We start from the raw sequence: 22,740 nt of genomic DNA on the forward strand, positions 1-22,740 counted from the left end.
CCCCCCCCCCCACCACACACACACACACACACACACTAAGTTGACCCAACAAGTCTTCTAATGGTACTTCCAAGTTGTTTCTTTTTTCTTTCTTTTCCAAATACCTGTGATTATCAGTAGTAGTAACATTTTCATCCATTGCAGTAACCAGCTGCCGGGAAGCAATTTATCGATAAACCATGCTTTTACTAGGTACTGTTTGTTTCTGCTTATTGTTCTTGCTTCATCTAATTTTGTTTCAAAGTCAGTGCTGAAAATGTGAACTTAAAGTTTAAGTGTCTGCTATTCAATCTAGGTGTGTTGTTAGAGTCATTTGAGAATGTTTAGTAATTATGGTTCGTGAAATTGAACGTTTGATGGTTAATATTGTACCTTTATATAATGTCTAGTATAGGTTTTTTTTACGTTTATTTCCCTTTCCCATCCTCTTTGTGCCTTATATTATGAAGAGCCCACCTTATATTTGTTAGAGTGGATTAGAGTCTCATATTGATTGAGGAATGAACTGAATTTTTGTTTATATGGATTTGGACAATTCTCCCCTCATGAGCTAGCTTTTGTGGTTGAGTTAGGCTCAGGTGTCATATCTTTACATGATATATCAGAGCCAGATCTATTTCCATTTGGGCTCATGCTCCACGGGGTCTGGGCGTAAAGGGGTGAGGTGGGGGGGTGTTAGAGTGGGTTAGAGTCCCATGTTGATTGGGAAATGGGCTGATGGTTTGTTTATATGGATTTGGGCAATGTTCCCCTCATGAGCTAGCTTTTGGGATTGATGGTTTGTATTGAAGATAGCATAGAAGAAGTTTGTTAAGTAATTAGTTAAATGTGATAATAATATAATTAGTTAGTTTGTTAATATTGTTAGGAAGGTAGTTAGAATATATTTGAAGGCAGTTACTGCCATGTGTATAAGTAGAGGTCTAATCCTCATTGTATGAAATCTATCTTGAATAATCAACATAAAGAAAATCCCCAAATCCCTCTGAATTTCATCAGTTTGTTTATATGGAGTTATAGGTGAAGAGATATTTTCATGAATAACGAGGTTATCAGAATTTTTCGAGGAAATAGTAATGGCAATTTTTGGGGGTGGGGGTGGGGAGGAGATAGTAATGGTGGTGATTTTCGGTGGTGGTGGTGGAGGTTCAGAAAATTGGAGATAATTGTTATCAACGGAGGAGATAGAATCACGAAGGTAAAGGTGATATAGAGTAGCAAAGAAGAAAATCTAAGTGGTAATGAAAAAGAAAATCGTAAGGATATTTCCGGCCATAATAACTTAAAAGATGAGAATTTGGAAGATGATAATACTGGAGGATCCAGTAGGAGCAAAAGTAGGTAAGTTAGGTGAAGAAAAGAGAATTTTGCTGATAGAAACGATAGATCAGGATAGAAGGGCGTAATAATAATAAGTGGCCTTAAATAAATACAGATACACATCATCATATAGTGTAAAGTATTGTATTCTTAAAAGATATTAAAAGTTTAACTTTACATATTAATTGATATTAATATTTATATAAGAAAAATGCATTGAAGATAATAAAATGTTATTCATTTGCTTACATATATACATTTAGCTTGGAATTTGGATGTTGTTGTAAGAACTTCATTTATTAATACGAAGATTTGAATTGTTTAATTCAGAGTTACAAAATATTTCTAATAAAAAGTAGATAAATTTGTTTTCTTTCTTTTTCTATTTAAAATACGTACCTTTCTTTTAATTCGTTATTAAATTTTTTTGGTGGCTCAAATTATAGGGGCATAAATCAAACGTTTTACTAGCCTCACCCTAAGTCACACATGTTCGTAGAAAGCACATGTTCGAATATCATTTGATGTGTTACTAACCTTCCTTATTAGTCAATATAAAAAAAATTAATGACATATTTTATATCTAATAACGATTAAACTTAAATATCAAGTGTTTAGATTGTTATATATAGGAAGATGCATACGGGAGCGGGCTTGGCCTTACCATCGAATATAACACCAAGAATAAAGTAATAATGAACCCTCTATTTTAATTTATTTGCTTGATTTTGATCTAACATGAAATCTTAAAAAATAAAAAGACTTTCAAATCATCTGATCTTAAACTAAAAATTTGTTGAAATGTACAAATATATTTTTTAATATTGTATTCTATACATCAATCAATTCTAACTCGTCATCTTTGCCATACCATGCGGTAATGTATCCGATTTGGAGACTTTAGTCCGAACCATCTCCTTGTCAAATCTTTTAAACCATTATCATATACCTCGCAAAACTTCAATGGCCAATCTTTAGGCTCAACCGAACTAAATCCTAGTCCTGGGGTTCGATCATTTGAACGTGGATTCAATTCTTTAGTCCAATCGACAACATAAGCGGATACCCTTCTCCTAAATTTAGCCTTTAATTCAAACCAAGCTTGGAACTTGTAGTGATTCAATACCATATCACAAGCATTCACTTTCTTTATCTTGTACCCTTGTTTCAGTATGAAATGATGAATAACATTGCACAAAGAGTGATCAATAGCATCCAATAATACTATAGAGTTGTGTCTATTCTCAACCTTTCTTCTACAGTTGTATCCTTGGGTCACTCCCGTTATAGGATGAAACTTCTTGTTTGATGGTCCATATTCATAACACGAGATGGTAATTTCCCCGATATGTCTCTTATCAAGTGACGAATTTGGTACATTCTTGGGATTTGGTAACATAGAAGGTAATAGAGATTTCGATGGATGCGATAATTTCGACCACAAAGGTGAATACACAAATTCATCCCCATCAATGTACATCATCCAAGAACAAGAATCCTTAGCATAAATTGCACTATGAGAAAAACCAGCTTCTTGAGTTTGAGGCCATACCCAAGAATAAGTTTTAACATCATAGCCATCTCGAACAAGTTCATCGACAACATTGTTTAAATCAGCATTACTAGCATTGTCGTATAATACAAATTTTTCAACACCAATCTTCGAATGATACAATACCCATTCTTTTAAGAATTTACCAACATTATACACCATAGTACATGTGCAAACACGAGCTCTTTCTAACTTCTCGTTACCTTCCAATTTCCGCGGTCTAGTGTAATACGCCACAGAAGGTACAACCACTGGACAGGTAGTATAATTTCGAGAGAGACGGATATCCTCTCTCCCTCAAAAACAGTTGGATCAGGACGATTACATCAAAAAACTTCTTGTATCGAACTCGTTACGTTGGTTCTAATTACCTTATTACCCCCATACCCAAAAATACAGTTAAATTCACTAGATTCTCTATTAAGCCCTTAACGATTATTCAATCCTTTATTAATCCCCTGACGATTTTTCAATCCTTTAACAAATAAAACGACGTCGTCGTCCGTCGTTAGTGAATCATAAACGAGAAAAGTCCACCGTAACATCTCCGGCGATGTCGCCGGCGCCGGCGTAATATTCCTATTTTCAGACGATTTTATCAATTTAGGTTGTTTAAACGGCAATCTCCAGCGAGATCTCTTCGGTAGCTCACACTTGAACAAAGACCGAGCTGGAAATTGAAGCTCACCGGCGAGAATCGCCGGTGAAATTTCCCCTGTTTCGAATACGCAAATATAAGAATTGTGATGAGAAATTAGATGAGTATAATCGGGCGAGACAATAACAAATACTTCCCAATCCGGCATTAGAATCGATACAGATGAAATTGAATCGGGTAATAGTGAATTCACCTGAGATACAGGTAAAGAGATATTTTCATGAATTGCAAAATTTTCCATATTTTTCGAAGAGATAGTAATGGTGATTTTGGGTACATCGTTAATGGCGGACATAAAATCATAATGGTAAAGATGACACTGAGTAGCGAAGAAGAAAATTGAAGTGATAATGAAAAGTGAAGTGATCATACGAACTTTTCGAGTCATATTGAAACGTTATTCAACTTTATTTTATAACTAGTGAACTCGCGGAGAAATAAACTATATCACCCGTCTTTTTTTTGAAATAATTTTTACTTCATTTTAAAAATTAATTTTGACTATGAAAAATTCAAATTACACCTCCATGTTTAGAATTTCAAATAAAATGTTATTTTGTCTTAATTATGAAAAAAATATAACAAAACACAACTCTGATTTTAAAATTTTCTAGTAAAATGAAAAAAAATTAATTTCTAATTATATATGGTCAAATGCCCACCAAATTCATGATTTATTTTTAGTTCTTTCTAATACTCGAATATTAAAAATATAATCAATTTTATTTTTAATATTTCTTTCAAATGTATAATTTAAATAGAAGAATTATAATATACATAAAAGTCTTTTTCAAAACTTAAGTTTTTAAATTCTAAACCAAAAGTTACATAAAACATTATCTATATTTTGCTTTAAGTAAATATGAAAAAATATGTATAAAAATAGTTTGTTAGCAGACCTTTGACTATATATTTCTTCCCTAAGTTATCTATTTATTTAATTAGTCTTTGCTACTCAAGAAATAATTGAATGAAAACATGATATCAGGAAATTTCTTTAAAAACACATCTCATTGTATATTCACAATTAATATAGGTTAGAATATAAACACAAAAATAAGTTTCATCAGTTTTTCTACTAAATAATGTTGATATTCATTTGGTGAGTAGGTATAAATATAATGGTATTCAATTTTTTTAAATCAAGTAATGAAGTTTTTTTAAGTTTTCAAGATTCTTAAATGCATAAAGTAATACTAAAAAGAAAATAATATGTTCAATCTATTTGAGAATTTATAGAAAAGGCTAATGGGCAAGATATATTTAACGCTTAATTTTTCCTTCCAAAGACAATAGAAACTTTAAATATCTTAATGAGTATGGAGCAATGAAAAAACATTTAAGTCTTACAAAATATAACTATTCTAACAATTCCTATAATCATACTTAAATACCATGAAGGTATGAACTAAGGAAATTCATATGCATGAAATTCTATATCTTCTTCTTTTTTTCTCTCAATTGAATTTTATATCGAACTATGATTCTTTTAGATATTTAATTAGTTGAAAATGTGAGTGTCATATATTTGTGGTGATTTTTTTCTTTTTCTTGTGTATATATTTTTTTATTTCTAATAATTAATTTTCTTAAGCACTATTAGTCTTTCAGTGAAATGTACTATATTGAATTAAAGAAATTATTTGCAGGCAAATGATAAAATTTATAGGTAGATATTTCAAGTGTTTTTCTTTTGGATATTTTTGTGATTATATCATCTAATTTTTAAGAATTTAATTGAGAATTTTCATTCATTAAAATATATATATAAAAATTAAATTACTTCTACAATTATATATTATAATAAAGCTAAAAATGCATAACAACTTAAATTCCCTTTGCGTCACTACATGATATTTTGATTTATACTATACTAAAGCAAAAAATGTATAACAAACCTCAATTCACTGTATGATATTTTTGATTTATTCAAAGAATTTTATTCCTTAGGACGAATATGATATACGTCAAACCTCAATGTCTGATTATTATACAAAGAGATCAATGAATATTGGAATAGAAATTAATACTAAAAATAAATATTATGAATAAAATATATAAAGAAGACAAAAATATAATCAAAAAGATGTGAAGGTAGGCATACAAGTATCTTAAGATATGCATACAAGTATCAATACATTTATTTTTGTGAAGATAAATACAATTAGATATAACATTTTAACTTTTCAAGAATGAAAAGATGTAGTAAAACAAAACTAAAAAGAGTAATAATATAAGTGAGAAAATAGACAAGAATTGTAGAGAGACAAGAGAATTTTCTTGTTCTTCCAAGTATATTCAAGTGTTTTCTAAATCTTCAAGTGCATAACACATCCTCAAGACCTCTATTTATATTGTTATAAGAGGCATACAAAAAGATAGCAATAAACATGATATTAATTATTGAGAATGGTGGGGAAGATTAAAGGGTGTGGAAGATAAATGAGGAGATGGTGGAGGTGTGAGTATTATTACAAATAATGGTGAAATTATATCTTGAAGTTATGGACATCCACATTAATCAACAAAACATTAATTATAAACAAATAATAACTATATTAAAAATGAGCGAAAAAATGAGAAAAAAATAAATAGAAATGGAGGCCATAGAGAGGTGCCACATCACCTCATCTATGTTTCTCCTTTATATATATACTAGTGTACTTAGCCGCGCTTCGCGCGGTTATGAAAAGAATTAAAATAAAGTTACATACTAATATCAATAATTACTTTAATAAAAGAAATTTTTTATTAATCACATAATTTCATAGAGCTATATCGTTAGCCAACATTATTTTTAATCACTATCCACAATTACTATTACTTGCGTCGTCATCACCCAGTCATCACATGTTTTAATTATTTTTATTGTACAATATTAGATTAATTTAATATTTGATTAATAACTTTTTAATAATTAAATTTTAAATAAAAAAAGTTTACATATTTAAATGATGAAAAATAACAATCTTAATTAGTTAGATTTCATATCTTAATATATTATTATTATATTTAGGTTCAGATATCCAATTGTTTTTTGGACAACTTATATTGGGAAAACAAAGAATTGTGTAAAATTTAGAAATAAACATAAAAGAGAACAAAAGAGAGAATTAACTATGCAAAAAAGATTCAAAAAAATGACACATACAAATTCCTATTTTTTTTTAAAATTTTGCTTGGCTTAAACACAAAAATATTAAAAAGTATATTTCACATTTTAAATAAATATTACATTCAATATAATGAATTCCTAAGAATAAAAAGTCACAGTAATTAAGAGGATTAACAATGTGGCTTTGGACTTGTTTGTAACATATAATAGGAGTAATATTTGTACATTATTACATTAATAAAGAACATTAATTATAGAAAATGAAAAGACAATCAAATTAGAGTTATTGAGACAAATATTTTATTATAAGTAAATAGAAAGCAAGGAAACCAACTATATTTTTAAAATTATAAATTAATCGCAATTTTGAAATAACTTGAGAACTCCTGGAAAACAACAAATTTGAAAAATATAAAGACTGCAACTTGACTTATTAATAAACAACTTGAAATCTCCTAGAAAACAAAAAAATGAAAAATTTAAAGATTGCAATTTTATACATTAATAAAGAGTTTGTTTTTAATAAAACAAACTATATTTTCAAAATTATAAATTAACTTTACATTTTCATGTTCTATCATTTTTGTTATTAAAATTTGCTCCACCAAACTATGGAAGTATATGTACGTATTTCTTTAAGTAGCATGTCGATATCCATTTAGTCATTTCCTGCTTATATGTTTTAAAATATTATACCCCACAAACACAATAAACTAATATTATCAACAAAAAAGTGAGAGATGAATTTATCTAAACAAATAATGTTTTTTTGAAGAGTGTTATCAGTATAATATAATCAAATTATCTAAGAATCACATAGAGGCCTAAAGAGAATAAATTAGATATTTAAAAAAAAAAAACTCAGGATTTATATCTTCGCGAACACAAACAAATAATATTAAATGTATGATTTCAACAAAGAAAGAGTTGTAATTATATTAGACATATCAAATTATTTTACCTTGTAAAATCAAATTATGCAAGACTGTGTAACAATTTTCATTATAGATATATCTCCTATAATCTGCAAATTATGATTAAATAAGTTAAAAAATTATCTAGCAAAAGAAGAAAAGGATAAAAAATAAGGAGAAAATTGGATTTAATCATAAATCCTCCTACACATATAATCATTTTTGACAAAACATAAATAATTCAAAAGGAAATAATATAATAGAAACATTACTTCTGAAGCACCTAAAAAAAATAAAGATAATCAATATATATAGCTCAAAATCCATTAATCTCCATCTCTAGATGATTTCATTTCATCCTATATACAAGAGTCAAGAAAATAATAACAAATAGATTATTAGTCCTAAAATGAATCTCAAAGACAACAAAACAAAATAATTTATCTAGAAGAAACAAAAATATGCTTTGACATATTAGCCTTACTTGCTAATTAAAAGTAATATATGAAATCCTATTGGAAAAGATAATGCACCTCAAAGCGTACAAATATTGTAACATGTCTGCCACTAATTCTCTAACCAAAGATGACTACAAAATAACACACAATTTTAGTGTGATTTTATAGTGTTAATATAACCTTCCACATTAATTAATTAGAGGTTATGAATATGAAAGGTTTGAGAGGTTGTGAATATGAAAGGTTTGGGAGTTATGAATATTATTATTACTAATTTAAGAATAGAATTTATATAATTGAAGAGGTATAAGTTAAGAAGATGATTTTGGAAGAAAAAAATAATTGAAAGAAATAAGAAAAAATGTAAAGAAAAAGAGAAAAAAATAAATGAATGGAGGCCATAGAGAGGTGCCACATCATCTTCTCTATGTTCCTCCTTTATATATATACTAGTGAATTTATCCGCGCGTAGCGCAGAGAAATAAATTATATCACCTGTCTTTTTTATGAAATAATTTTTACTTTATTTAAAAATTAATTTTGGCTATGAAAAAATTAAATTAAACCTCCATGTTTAGAGTTTCAAATAAAATGTTATTTGTCTTATTTGTGAAAAAAATATAACAAAACACAACTCTGATTTTAAAAATTTATAGTGAAATGAAAAATATTTAATTTATAATTATATATGGTCAAATGCCCACCAAATTCATGATTTATTTTTTCTTTCTTTTTAATACTCAAATATTAAAATCATCAAAAAATATAATCAATTTTATTTTTAATATTTCTTTCAAATGTATAATCTAAATAAAAGAAATTATAATATACATAAAAGTCTTTTTCAAAACTTAAGTTTTTAAATTCTAAACCAAAAGTTACATAAAAACATTATATATATATTTTGTTTTAAGTAAATATGAAAAAATATATATAAAAATAGCTTGTTAGCAGACCTTTGACTATATATTTCTTCACTAAGTTATCTATTTATTTAATTAGTCTTTGCTACTCAAGAAATAATTAAATGAAAACATGATATCAGGAAATTTCTTTAAAAACACATCTCATTGTATCGTCCAAAAAAAAAAGAATATGAATCTGTTTTTCTACTAAATAATTTTTTTTGTGAAATGTTGATATTCATTTGGTGAGTAGGTATAAATATAATGGTATTCAAAATATTTTAACCAAGTTATGAATTTTTCTAAGTTTTCAAGATTCTTAAATGCATAAAGTAATACTAAAAATAAAATAATATGTTCAATCTATTTGAGAATTTATAGAAAAGGCTAACGGGCAAGATATATATATGTCTCATTAACCCTTAATTTTTTCCTTCCAAAGACAATAGAAACATTACATATCTTAATGAGTATGGAACAATGAAAAAAACATTTAAGTCTTACAAAATATAACTATTCTAACAATTCCTATAATCATACTTAAATGCTAGGAACTAAGAAAACTCATATGCATGAAAGTTCGTTTCTTCTTCTTTTTTCTCTCAATTGAGTTTTATATCGAATTATGATTCTTCTAGATATTTAATTAGTTGAAATGTGAGTGTCATATATTTGTGGTGATTTTTTTCTTTTTCTTGTGTATATAATTTTTTTATTTCTAATAATTAATTTTCTTAAGCACTTTTAGCCTTCCAGTGAAAATGTACGATATTGATTTAAGGAAATTATTTGCAGGCAAACGATAAAAAATCTAAAGGTAGATATTTCAAGTATTTTTCTTTTGGATATTTTTTGTGATCATATCATCTAATTTTTAAGAATTTAATTGAGAATTTTTCATTCATTAAAATATTAAACTTGATTGAAATGTTCAATGCATTAATTTGTAAGACTATAGTTCCGATTATATGTGAATGAATTGTATTCGCTAGAACAAAAAGGACATCACAATAGAGATTTTTTAAACAAAGATCCAATAATATATTGATGAGGAAAAAATATATTAAAAAAATTAAATTACTTCTACAATTATATATTATACTAAAACTAAAAATGCATAACAACTTAATTTCCCTTTGTGTCACTACATGATATTTTTTATTTATACTATACTAAAGCAAAAAATGCAAAACAACTGAACTTCCCTTTGTGTCAATACATGATATTTTTTATTTATTGAAGAATTTTATTCCTTAGAACGAATATGATATACGTCAAACCTTAATGTTTGATTATTATACAAAGAGATCAATGAATATTGGAATGAAATTAATCTAAAAATAAATATATGAATAAAATATATAAAGAAGACAAAATATATCAAAAGATGTGAAGGTAGTTATACAAGTATCTTAAGATAGGCATACAAGTATCAGTACATTTATTTTTGTGAAGGTAAATACAATAAGATATAACATTTTAACTTTTCAAGAATGAAAATATATAGTAAAACAAAACTAAAAAGAGTAATAATATAAGTGAGAAAATAGACAAGAAATGTAGAGAGACGAGAGAATTTTCTTATTCTTCCAAGTATATTCAAGTGTTTTCTAAATCTTCAAGTGCATAACACATCCTCAAGACCTCTATTTATATTGTAATAAGAGGCATACAAAGAGATAGCAATAAACACGATATTAATTACTGAGAATGTGGGGAAGATTAAAGGGTGTGGAAGATGAATGAGGAGATGGTGGAGGTGTGAGTATTATTACACATAATGGTGAAATTATATCTTGAATTATGGACATCCACATTAATATAATATATTTACAACAAAACATTAATTATATACAAATAATAATTGTATTAAAAATCAGGAGAAAAATTAAAAAATGTCCAAAAAAAGGAGAAAAAATAAATAAATAGAAATGGAGGCCATAGAGAGGTGCCACATCACCTTGTCTATGTTTCTCCTTTATATATATATATATATATGATATATGATTCAGAGGTAGTTCGCCTATGAGTATGCTTGATAGGTTTAAAGTATGTGTATATATAAGAAAGAGAAAGATTCCTAATTAGAATTTAAGTAGGAAATTAAAATCCTTAAGGGAAATGGAATCGGAATTATTGTTGGTTAATAATTTGTTTTATTATTTTCTAATCATTGTTTGAGACTAATTATGATTTTGATTGGACATTTAGTGAGAAATAATACTAGTATGTAATATGTTTATCAATTTCAATTTTAAAATGAGTAACTAATTGTGTCATTCACTAGATGATAGACATGAAGAATTTATTTTAATTTGTTATTAAAATAAACAAATAATTAGAGGTGTTATGATTTTAATTTTATGCGTTCTGAATTTTAAAATAACGATTTCAAGTAGTACTAAATGAGTTCTAACTTTAATATTTGTTCATATTAAGTAAATTTCTTAAAATAAATCTACGATTTGAACAAAAGCCATAAAATTCAAAACTAATATTTGGTTATAAATTTCCAAATTGAACTTGAAGGTGGATTTAAAATTTGGAGAAGTAGTCAGAACTTATTTTCCAACCATCTTCATAAATAGAAAATAAAAAACTGAAGGTGGATTTAAAATTTGGAAAAGTACTCAGAACTTATTTTCCAACCATCTTTATAAATAGAAAATAAAAAACTAACTTCTATTTTTTACAAAAAGATATAATTAAACGTAACTTTATCTTCATAAATTTTAAATAAATAAAATATATCTAAAATATATGAACAAAGAATAATTCTTCAAAAAAGAATTATTAATCCTAGTTTTGTTTCTATTGATAGCAGCCTTTTACGAAGGATTTGGTCAAGTATGCTGTCTGCTTGAGGCGGACTTTATGGTGGCGTTGGAAAAAAAAAATAATCTTCAAAATTAAAAAATATATATTTTGGAAAATTATTAGAAAAATAATATTTGAAAATTAACCTCATGTTTAAACATTAAATACAATTAATAAATATTATTTTTTTGAGAGTGGAGTGAAAATACAATTCAAGCACACGTTGAAGCTCCGACTAAATTTGAATTCCGCACTGTAGGACCATTTGGAGGTGACGCTCCCAACATAATTTTTTCATACTCAAGGCTCAAATCTGATACCTCTGATTAAGGGTGAAACAATCTCACAACTGCACCAAAATATTAGTGAAACAAAAAATATAAAGATAAAAGTCAAAATAGATGTCATCCTACTAAGATAAGGAAAATCATTTTTTTTAATTTTTGAGAAAAATAACTTTCGTTATTATATTTATTATTTTTATAGTTAAATGCCAAAATATCATGGAATAAAAACATTTTTCTTAAAAGTCATTTTCCTTCTTAGAACACAAACTTTTCTTCGTCTCTTTTCTTGGAAAGTTGGTGGGTGGAAATTAAATAGGATTAAAAAAACGCTTTATGTCCTGTCAACTTCATAATTTGTGGTTATTAAATTTGTTATTTTAGAAAATTAAGATATGAATTCATTTTAATAATTTTAATCTATCTTGTTTTCATATTTTATCATTCATTAATATTTGATATTCAGGTCAATTTATGCACACTTTGATCACATTTTTAAGTGTGCGCTAAATACAATATTATGTTATTAATATTATATTTTATGCAGAGAAGGAAAACTAAAATCAAACATTGTATAGCTTATCACATGGCTTTTAGGAAAAAAAGAAAAATTACGCGGTTAAACAAACTTATACTACTTAATTAGTCATCACATCTATAGTTTATAATAATTATCACTTGCGACTTACATTAAACCATTAATTACGTGGGCTGACTTCGAGTTTGTATAATTAGTCACATTTATATAATTCACCATATTTGTATAATTCGCAACTAACAATTCTTCATTTGATTTGTATTTGTATACGATGGTTTGTATTGATGATTTCCTTTAATTTTTCAGTTTTATTACCATATACCTTCAATCTTTTTTTGTATAACTTTTTAAAGTTTATATAAACGTGTAATTTTCAAATTTTGTATAATATAACTTATATAATGTAATTTTTATAATATAATTTGTACCAACTGTTTAAAGTTCATATGTTTGTGTTTGTATCAATTCGTTATTTTGAGTTTTTATCATATTTGTATAATTCCAGACTTTGTATTACTCAATTATACAAATACACGTGAATTATACAAACGTAACCGTGAACTATACAAATTATTGCCTTATCTCGCTCGCCTCTCTCCTCCCTCTACCAATCTCGCTCGTCAGATATACAAATACATATGTATATCAATTACATATATATACAATTATTTTGATAGATATACATATACAATTCACATTTCTCCATTCTCTGCCCTCTCTCCTCCCTCTCCCATTATTATTCGTCAGATATATAAATACATATGTGTATCAGTTACATATATACAATTATTTTGACAGATAATACATATACAATTCGCCTCTCTGCCCTCTCTCAATCTCGCTCGTCACTCTCCTCTCTGTAATATATAACTACGAATCATAATAAGCAAACTATAACTATAAAGCATAATTAACCTATTTTTGAGTGGATATATGCGAAAAATATCCTTTACAAAAGCCATTGCTTTCTGGATCTCTTTCAATGAATCTAAAGGACAGGTTCTTTTTTCGATAAAGCGTCTTTCAAGTAAATCCAAAAAAAATATTAAAGTTAACCTTTTAACTACATTCATAAATATTAGAAGAAATTAAAAAAGATTTAATATTGTCCTCTATTATACTTTAGATTAAAGGCATCTTTGACCAAGTCAATCCAAATATCACTTTTTGAATAAGTATTACTGTCATTTCTTAGTGCTAATTTAGGAGTGTGTTTAATATTCAAATTTGTCCTAATGTGAACTGGGGACCAAATATAAGTTAGGACTTTATCGAGCTTTTGAAAAATTAAAAAGTGCTTATTTAAAAAAAATTAAGACCTTAACATATATATATTCAAAAATATATCAGAACAAAACATGATAAATGAAAGGTGTTATAGTTAAAATTTAAACTCAAACTCATAAATCTTATGTATATACATAACTACTTCATTGCAAGGGCAAAATCAGCCTTAAAGTTACAAATTCGACTCAAATCATGAGTTTATATTTAAAAAAATATTTTAATCATGAGTTTATATTTAAAAAAATATTTTAATATGTATAAATAATCAATTCATAATTTAATTAAAAAGTAAAATGGTAATACACAAGTGATAAACTAATTAATTGTCATCTAGCTCGATGTGTTCGATACAGAGGAAATTAAATACTTTTAATTTTTTCATGTTCAACTGAATTATATACAAATATTATTAAAAAATATTTTTTGATGGCATAAAAGAACATTAAAAAAAAAAACTCAATTATTTGCATGAAATTCCAATAAAACTTGTACGGAACACTTGCACCTAATCTGCTCGACTTTTGACTTCATTTTCATGGCGAAATTACTATTACAATTTCCCATAATCTTCCTAACGAGTTCATTATTCATCGAATTTCGAATAATGTGTTACTACTAGTCTTTGGAAAATTATTGCTACTATTCTTTCGAATTGTGTGTCACTTGCCCTCGAAAATTTCTCGATTATAAAAAGAAAAGATTGGTAGTCTTTGTGGTCCACTTTTCATTAGACAATTCTCAAAGAGTGTTTTTTCCCAGAGCTCTTTTACAGGTATTTTTTTTTTCTCAAAAAATTATAATGTTGGTTTGTTCATAAAATTGTTTCTTATTTTGCTACTATATTGTTAGAGGTAAATTCAGAATTTAAGTTTTATGAGTTTAATTTTCAAAAGATTTTTAGTATTCAACTCATTGGATTTTTAAAAGCTATGGGTTTGTATCTACTATTGAATTTTTACACATAAATTTATAGTACTGTGCTCATATAAAACTTTGGCTCTTTGACTGAAAATTATACTGTTTATATATGATTAAAATTATTGTAGATGTTGATTTACAATGTTTATGGGTACAGATTCCATAATTATAGCCAATTTTTTGCTGATATGGTGAAGGGCTTAGGGTATTGACTTGTTGTCCATTCTAGTAGTCGTAGTATTACTCTTGTTTCTTCTTTGATTTTTGTTTATTATATGTTGTTTCGTGTAGTTTGATTATAGTATTATTATGCTACTATCTGTTGTTTTATTACTGTATGTTGTTTTCTTTATTTCCATTAAAAAAAAAATTTTAGACTAATTTTATCTTGAGCGGAGGGTCTATTGGAAACAACCATTTTACCTAGAGGTTAGATCTGCGTATACTCTACCCTTTCCAGATCCCACTTTCTGTGACTATATTGGGTATGTTGTTGTTTTTGTATGGTGAAGGGATTAGTATTGAATTCTGAGTTTCATGATAAAATTTGATGAATGATGTAAATGTGACTTAATCAGTAAATGGGTTTGGTTAGTGTTCTAGAGTTGCTTAGATCTATGTCTTGGATAATTGGCATTAAGGGCAGCACGATGCGTAAAACATCCCATGTTTACAAAGGGTCCCGGGAAGGGCTGCATACCAAGGAGTGTGATGTAGACCTATATGTTGCTTGGACTCTTCAAAAATATCGACGGGTTCGTGTTAGATCCTCCAAAAGTAGTGAATTTTTTAAGGATCTGACACGGGTGCAACAACATTTTTGGAGAGTCCAATGAACATATGTAGATGTAGACAACCTACCCTAATGCAAGCATTAGTGGCTGCTTCCATGGCATGTACCCATGACTTATAGGCCACACGGAGACAACTTTGTTGGGATTTAGAATTATGGATTTAGTTGCTGCTATGATATGCAACTGGAAATGAACTAGTAGTAGCCAAAAGAGATTTGAACTAGATTATCGTTAGCCCGTCTATAACTCCCAGCCTTGGTAAAGGGAAATTTGTTCATATTGTGTCGAATATTTACACTTATTTTTGGTGAACTCCATCCTCTTGATCCGACTAAACACATTTAACCTTCAATTAATACAATGTGCTATTAAATTGTTTGATATTTGTAGGTACTAGGTAGTATTTTTTAACATTTCATCCTTAATTTGTTTATATCTGAGTGTGAGTTCAACACGACAATCGTGGTTACAATAACACGAGGAGAAGAAGAACGGAAAAAATGTCTATTTTAGCTCACTGCTTTAATTAAACTAGTCTTAAGTGAATATCAGATCCCTTGTCTTATAACAATTTTGACTGTTTTTCTTGAGCCAAGGGTTAGGTCTGTGTACACTCTACCTTTGCCAGTTGTTGTTGTGGTTTTTTAACAATTTTCACCGGATCAACTTGTAGGTTTGGATCTTCGTAATATTCGCTGTTGCTCTTGCCTATTGCATCCTTGTGGACAAATGGAGCTGGCGGCAGAAGCTTCTGTGGTGATCAAGAAACTCAAGGATACGCTCTCTGATGAGATAACGAACAAAAGGGTGATAGAGAAAGCTTTAGAAGAAATACAATGCGTCATTGCGGACACAAACGAGGAGCAAAGAAATAGCGAAGAATTCAAGGAGTGGGCTGAAGGGTGTCTGCATAGTCTGTACTATGTTGAGGACACTGTTGAGTCTTTTGCCCTTGACATCGCCCGTCAGAACAAGAAATGGAGCTTCCTTATGAATCACTCTCAGGTTCTCAAGAACTTCATGGCTTGCAAGCTGACAAAGAAGATGGAGAGAATCCCTTCAGACATTAAACGGGTGATCAATAAAAATCACAAAGGTACTGGTGAACAGAGCGCGTGTGGCAGTGGGACAACCACCGATATGGGTAATCAGAATGGTGGGGAAGCTGAAGATGGAGATATTGAAGATCACAACGGTGAAGATTCTGCAAAGTTCAGACTAATAAGTCCAAAGGCACAATGTAGTTATCCTACGATCCCAGAGAGAGAGGAACTAGTCCTGGAGGTAGATAGAAAACCTCTGAGGTGCATCAGCGACAAGTCTTTGTGGTTAGACCGTGAAAAAAAAGCAAAACTCATGTCTACAAATATACCTCTGAGGTCCATCAGCGACAAGTCTTTGTGGTTAGACCGTGAAACACAAGCCAGACTCATGTACACAAATTCTTATGATGACGAAGAACTGGAGATGTTTGGCATTAGAGAAGAAGTGTATGACTTAGTGGAAAGACTAACCATGACAGCTGATGATGGAAGGGCCCCGATTGTTCAAATTGCTGGTGAGATGGGTTCAGGCAAGACTACTTTGGCTCGTGCTGTATACAGAAGTAGGAAAATCAAAAACCATTTTAAGTCTGGATGCGCATGGGTCACCATTCCAAAAGAGTTTAATAAATCAGATGTATTGCAGAACTTGCTAAAACAGGTGGGGGATTCCAAGGACTCTGTGGATCTAACTCCCAATGAGCTGGAAACTAGACTTTTGGAGTGCTTAAATGGAAAAAACTACTTGATTGTGTTGGATGATGTACAGAGTGATAAGATGTGGGAAGGGCTGAGATCTGTTTTCTTAGACAGTCGAAATGGAAGTACACTACTTCTCATCACCACCAGTGTTCCTCCGATGTGGTATGTATCTACTCCGAATTGTATCCATGAGGTGAAAAAGCTAAGTGAAAAATATAGCTGGAGATTGTTCATGAAGAAAGCTGGTTGGGATACTTGGGAGGAAGGAAAGGAACATCAAGATTCGAAGCAGCGAGTTCTTAAGGTCTGCTGTGGTCTCCCCCTGAATACTGTCCTTCTTGGCAGCATGCTGTCGACCAAGGGAGATACCAATCGCTTTGATTATCTTCAAAAGATACTGCGCAGAAACTGGAAAACGAAGGACATTGTATCCCTTAGCTATACGAATCTGCCTGACCATTTGAAGCTGTGTGTACTCTACCTGGTGCTATTCCCTAAAGAGTACGACATTCCGGTAAGGAGGCTGTTTCGTTTGTGGCTTTCAGAGGGTTTTGTAAACCCCAAACCATATAAATTCCCGGAGGATGTGGTACAAGAAAACTTTGATGATCTAGTCAAGCGGAGCTTGATTCAGATATCCAAATTTAGGTCTGATGGCAGTCCCAGAAGATGTCGGTTACTAGGTGTTCTCCATGACTATCTGTTGCCTAAGGCCCAGAACATCAGGCTTTTCCATGTTCACTGCAGTACATGTAGCACAGAAGATTCATTTCCCTTGAATGTTAGAAGGCTTGTTGAGCGTGCAAGCAGTAAGAATATTTATAGTGATGCTTCTCGGTTTGAACATCTTCGCTCTTACTTATCATTCAATTTCCAGAGGAAAGACACCCCAGCCAAGGAAGTAGGCATCCTTCTAAGCCGTGTAATTACTTTCGGATTGTTGAGGGTGCTTGACCTGGAAGGAGTGTATAAGCCAAGTTTACCTGAGAATCTTGGTGATTTATTTCACTTGAGATACTTAGGATTAAGATGGACTTTCTTGGATGCTCTTCCCTCGTCCGTTGGTGACTTGCCATATCTTGAGACATTAGATGTGAAGCACACTAACATAAATAACTTACCCACCTCCATGTGGAAATCAAAGAAATTGCGGCATCTCAATCTCAGTCACATCCGTCTTGACATGCCAAAGCATTCAGATACCGATTCTTTGCCTACACTCCTTACACTGTGGGGATTGTCTGTAGATGATGATAGCCCAGTGAAGAATGGACTGGATCGGTTGTGTAATCTTAGAGAGGCAGGCATTACTTTCTGTTTGAGCAATTGTGACCACCTTCTCAATTGGATTTCAAAGTTAACTTCTCTTCAATCGTTGAGGTTACGATCCATAAATGATGTAGGACATCCATCACATTTTGGTAACGAGCCGTTGTCTCTGTCAAGTCTGAGCAATCTTTCCCACCTAAACTTGCTAGGTAAATTACCAAATCTGCCTGAAAACTTACCTCAAGGGCTTAAAGTAGTCACATTGTCTCTTTCAAATCTGACAGAGGATCCTATGCCGATTCTTGGGAAGCTTCAACATCTTAATGTCCTCAGGCTTCTATCTGATTCCTATATGGGGAAGGAAATGGTGTTCCCTCAGGGAGGACTCAAAGAGCTTCGGGTTCTAAAGCTTTGGAAACTGAAGAACTTGGAAAAGTGGAATGTGGAGGAAGCGGCAATGGAGAAGCTCATAGAGATAAATATCCGATGCTGTAATAAACTGATGAGCATTCCCGAAAGACTGAGGAAAAACGAAGTCTCAGGGAATTGATCATAACCAACATGCCAGAAGAGTTCAAACAGAATGTCAATAAGTTCATGAGGCGTCGGGATTTGATTCTCACTTTCAAAGATTATGATTTTACCCCCTTGCCGGTAAGTTTCTCCCTTCAACTCTGTATGTTATTGTCGAGACAAATAACTAGTTTATGAGCAGCATTCCTTCCATAATATGTGAGGTTTGAATATTTATGCTTCTTGTTCGAGATTTTGTTGATCAATGGACTTACAAAAACACATTTTTCTTCGTGGCAGTGGGAGCATGTTGATCATACTTCTGATGAAAGTCACACCAACGAGTAGCTTGCTAAGATTCTGAACAGTGAATCTCCAAGGCTACTTCAATCAATGATGCGTTACATTCATCATCAGTTATCAGATTCAAACTTTTGATGCTAACCAGTAGTTAGCTACTGGGTAAGCAATGCTTCAATAATTTGCACTTCAGTTTCACCTGATGCATTAGTTATGTATTTTAAGTCTACTCAGTGAGGCCCTTATTATCCTCTGTAACAATTTTAAATTTTGCAATGATTACGTGTGATTCGCCTGTAATTTCTAATATATACAGAACTTTCTCGTGCTTGATATCCATGAAACAACAACAACATAGCCAGTGAAATCCCACAAAGTGGGGTCTGGGGAGGGTAGAGTGTACACAAACCTTACCATTGCCTCGTGGAGGTAGAGAGATTGTTTCCAAAAGATCCTCGGCTCATATCCATGAAACATTGTATTCATTTGCTTAAATGTATGTCTTTAGAGAGAAAGCAGTAATTTGCTTCTCCTACTAATATTGATTAGTTTACTCGTTGTGCAATGCCTCTTGGAAAGAGATTGTACAACAACAACATACCCAGTGTAGACCCACAAAGTGGGGTCTGGGGAGAGTAGAACGTATGTAGACCTTACCCTATCTCAGAAGGTAGAGATGTTGTTTCGATAGACCCTCGTCTCAAGAAATTTTCACCTGTACATGGAAAAAAAGATAAGTTCACCAGTTAATACTTGAAAAAATATGTAAATGATGTGTTACTCAACAAATTCAACATAGCATTTTATTGCTTTACTTAGGTTAGTAATATAAGGGGCCGTTTGGTTACTGTATAAGTTGCATTTTATTCATGTATAAATAGTTGCATTAGTTTTTACTATGTTTGATAGAAGTTTTGTATTAGGTGGAAAAGTCAATATAACGTATACCATGTTTGGTTGGTAGGATTCCAAATATTGTATAAAAGTTATTCATGTATTAATTTTATGCAGTGTTTGGTTGTGTTTTTTGTACTCCTACATAATTAATACCAACATAACTTATGAGGAAATCTATATATAAGTTATGCAGGGTAGAAGGTGGAATAAGTTATGCAGGTATTAGCTATACATGTATTAAAATAGTAAATTACACATTTACCCCTATTGATTTATTGTTACTCTTTTTTATTGAAAACTTTACCAAACTATACTTTTTTTTTAATTCACGAACAACCATTTTTTTTTCCTGTTTTCATTTGATATCCAAATGTAATATTTTATTAATATTACAAATTGAATTGTATATATTTTGCTGACACATATGTTAATCATATATTAAGGTTATATATTATTAAATATATTCCACTTATTGAATTAACATGTATTATTATTTTGTTTAGGATGTGAATTTATACATAATTTATATATTAAAAATATATAAACAATATATTCAACATATTAATAGAATATTTACATTATATAAAATAGGATATTATAATGTACTTAAGATATATTAATCATATTTTATTTTTATATTTTTATAAACATAAAAAAATAACAAAATGAAAAAATAGCGGTCCCAATTAAGTATAGAGGGAAATTTTTTTTCTTTACTTTTTATTCAAAAAGTGGGAGAATTTATATATTAATAATCTCTCTAAAATAATGTTTTCCTCCGGTCTCGACTTGGGCCAATGGAAAAAGTCACCAATTTCGATAAGATAATAACATATTATATTTTCGGAAGACCTCTATATAAATATATGGTCCCATTAATATCATAAATTAATAATTCTTTAAAAGTACAAATATATCTAAGACAATTTAGTAAAATATGATTTTATTGTGTTCTGGTTTTTCTTATGATTTAAATCTAGTTGAAGCTCATCTCTAACTTTTCTTATTGCATCCAAGAGCTTCGGTGTTGTCTTTTCGAACTGCACCATAAAATTATGAAGAGTTCTAGATGCGATAAGTGTTCCCTTACGCGTAACTGGTTCCAAAGGTATAGTATCATCTTCAACTTCATCATTAACATTGCTTTTTCCGATGGTGTCCACAATTTCTTCTAAGCTCTGGACCTCTAAACATGCATCACTTTCACCCGAATAATCCAACAGGTTATTGACATCCATTTTATTGTGGTAACCAAGATCATTAATTATGACCTCAAGTTCATGAATGACGTTTTCACAAGTAGGTTCATTCAAATTCTCTGAGATTGCATCCCGCGAATGAATTTTACAATGTCGAAAACAATTTGTTATTGTCTCTTGCTGAACATTTATTGTCCAAACAGGGATTGCAAAATTTATAGCATCCAAAACATTGATCTTTGTTGGATCTGTTTGTCCCACTTCATAGCCTTCTAATATCCTACGATAAAATTTGTTCGATAATACATTTTGAAAGCTCTTATTATCACAACATCACAAGGTTGAAATTACTAAGATACAATGATTTTGATGTATTCGTTGTACTTTATGTATAATATTTTTTTTTATGTGAAATCAATAACTATGATACATAAATTAGTAAGATACAATGATTTTGATATAATTAAAATTATCCTTCATCAAATCTCAAACCATTCTTCAAATTAATAAATATTAATTTATCGATTAAATAATATCTCTATAAAATAATAAATCTTCATGGTCCTAGCTATATTAATTTATAGAGGTTTTACTGTATATATAAAAAAAATTACAATAAATTCAATATTTAATAGTTAATAATTTATGTATTGTGATCTCTACATAACTAAATAATACTTGCATAACTAATACATGCATAACTAAACCCTGCATAATTAATACATGCATAACTAAAACCTACATAAATAAACCCTGCATAACTAAACTATGCATAATTAATACCTACATAACTAATACTTGCATAACTAAATTTTGCATAACTAATACCTACATAACTAAACCCTGCATAGCTAATACCTGCATAACTCTAATCAGTAACCAAACGGCCCCTAAATGTATTAGTTAGTATCTTAAATATTACAAGAAGATACTTCAAAATGCAAGGTAAATATTCATGGTCAAGAATTTTTCAATGAGCTATTAATCAATATCCTGTAAAAAGGAATGTCAAACCATAAATAATTTGAACTTTATAGGTTATGGATTCTAGGACAACGAACTCAACTGCTCGTTTAGGTTTCTAAATTCAACTTTTGTACATATTTAATAAATTTCTTCGCGCATATACATGATTTCACCCAAGCTAGTGGATTTTACCGAACCCATATCCTGAAGACTACCTCCATCCCTTTGTGAGTCCGAGTCAACTTTATATAATAGTCAAGTCTTGTTATGTTCCTAGTTTGTGGTCCCCCC

At 29.9% G+C, this 22,740-nt stretch overlaps 2 protein-coding genes across 6 annotated transcripts in view; both read left to right on the forward strand.

Moving 5' to 3' along the window:
* Window positions 1-46: 46 nt before the first annotated feature.
* Window positions 47-22,740, forward strand: part of LOC102605257 (uncharacterized) — a 25,873-nt gene continuing 3,179 nt past the window's right edge. Inside the window, exons 1-2 of one of the 2 annotated variants that reach the window (XM_015306595.1) lie at window positions 47-63; window positions 145-192. In XM_015306595.1, coding sequence (XP_015162081.1) covers window positions 180-192 — 13 coding nt within the window. In that variant the 5' untranslated portion in view covers window positions 47-63; window positions 145-179. Of the gene's footprint in view, window positions 64-97; window positions 193-22,740 lie in introns of those variants that run through there. The other variant, XM_006342473.2, reaches the window with a different exon arrangement.
* Window positions 14,344-22,740, forward strand: part of LOC102605823 (putative inactive disease susceptibility protein LOV1) — an 8,571-nt gene continuing 174 nt past the window's right edge. The window contains exons 1-3 of one of the 4 annotated variants that reach the window (XM_015306594.1): window positions 14,344-14,620; window positions 16,234-19,228; window positions 19,388-19,549. In XM_015306594.1, coding sequence (XP_015162080.1) covers window positions 16,290-19,124 — 2,835 coding nt within the window. In that variant the 5' untranslated portion in view covers window positions 14,344-14,620; window positions 16,234-16,289 and the 3' untranslated portion in view covers window positions 19,125-19,228; window positions 19,388-19,549. The other 3 variants (XM_015306591.1, XM_015306592.1, XM_015306593.1) reach the window with 3 other exon arrangements.

Source organism: Solanum tuberosum, unplaced genomic scaffold, assembly GCF_000226075.1.
Source record: "Solanum tuberosum cultivar DM 1-3 516 R44 unplaced genomic scaffold, SolTub_3.0 scf00034, whole genome shotgun sequence".
Taxonomy (NCBI): domain Eukaryota; kingdom Viridiplantae; phylum Streptophyta; class Magnoliopsida; order Solanales; family Solanaceae; genus Solanum; species Solanum tuberosum.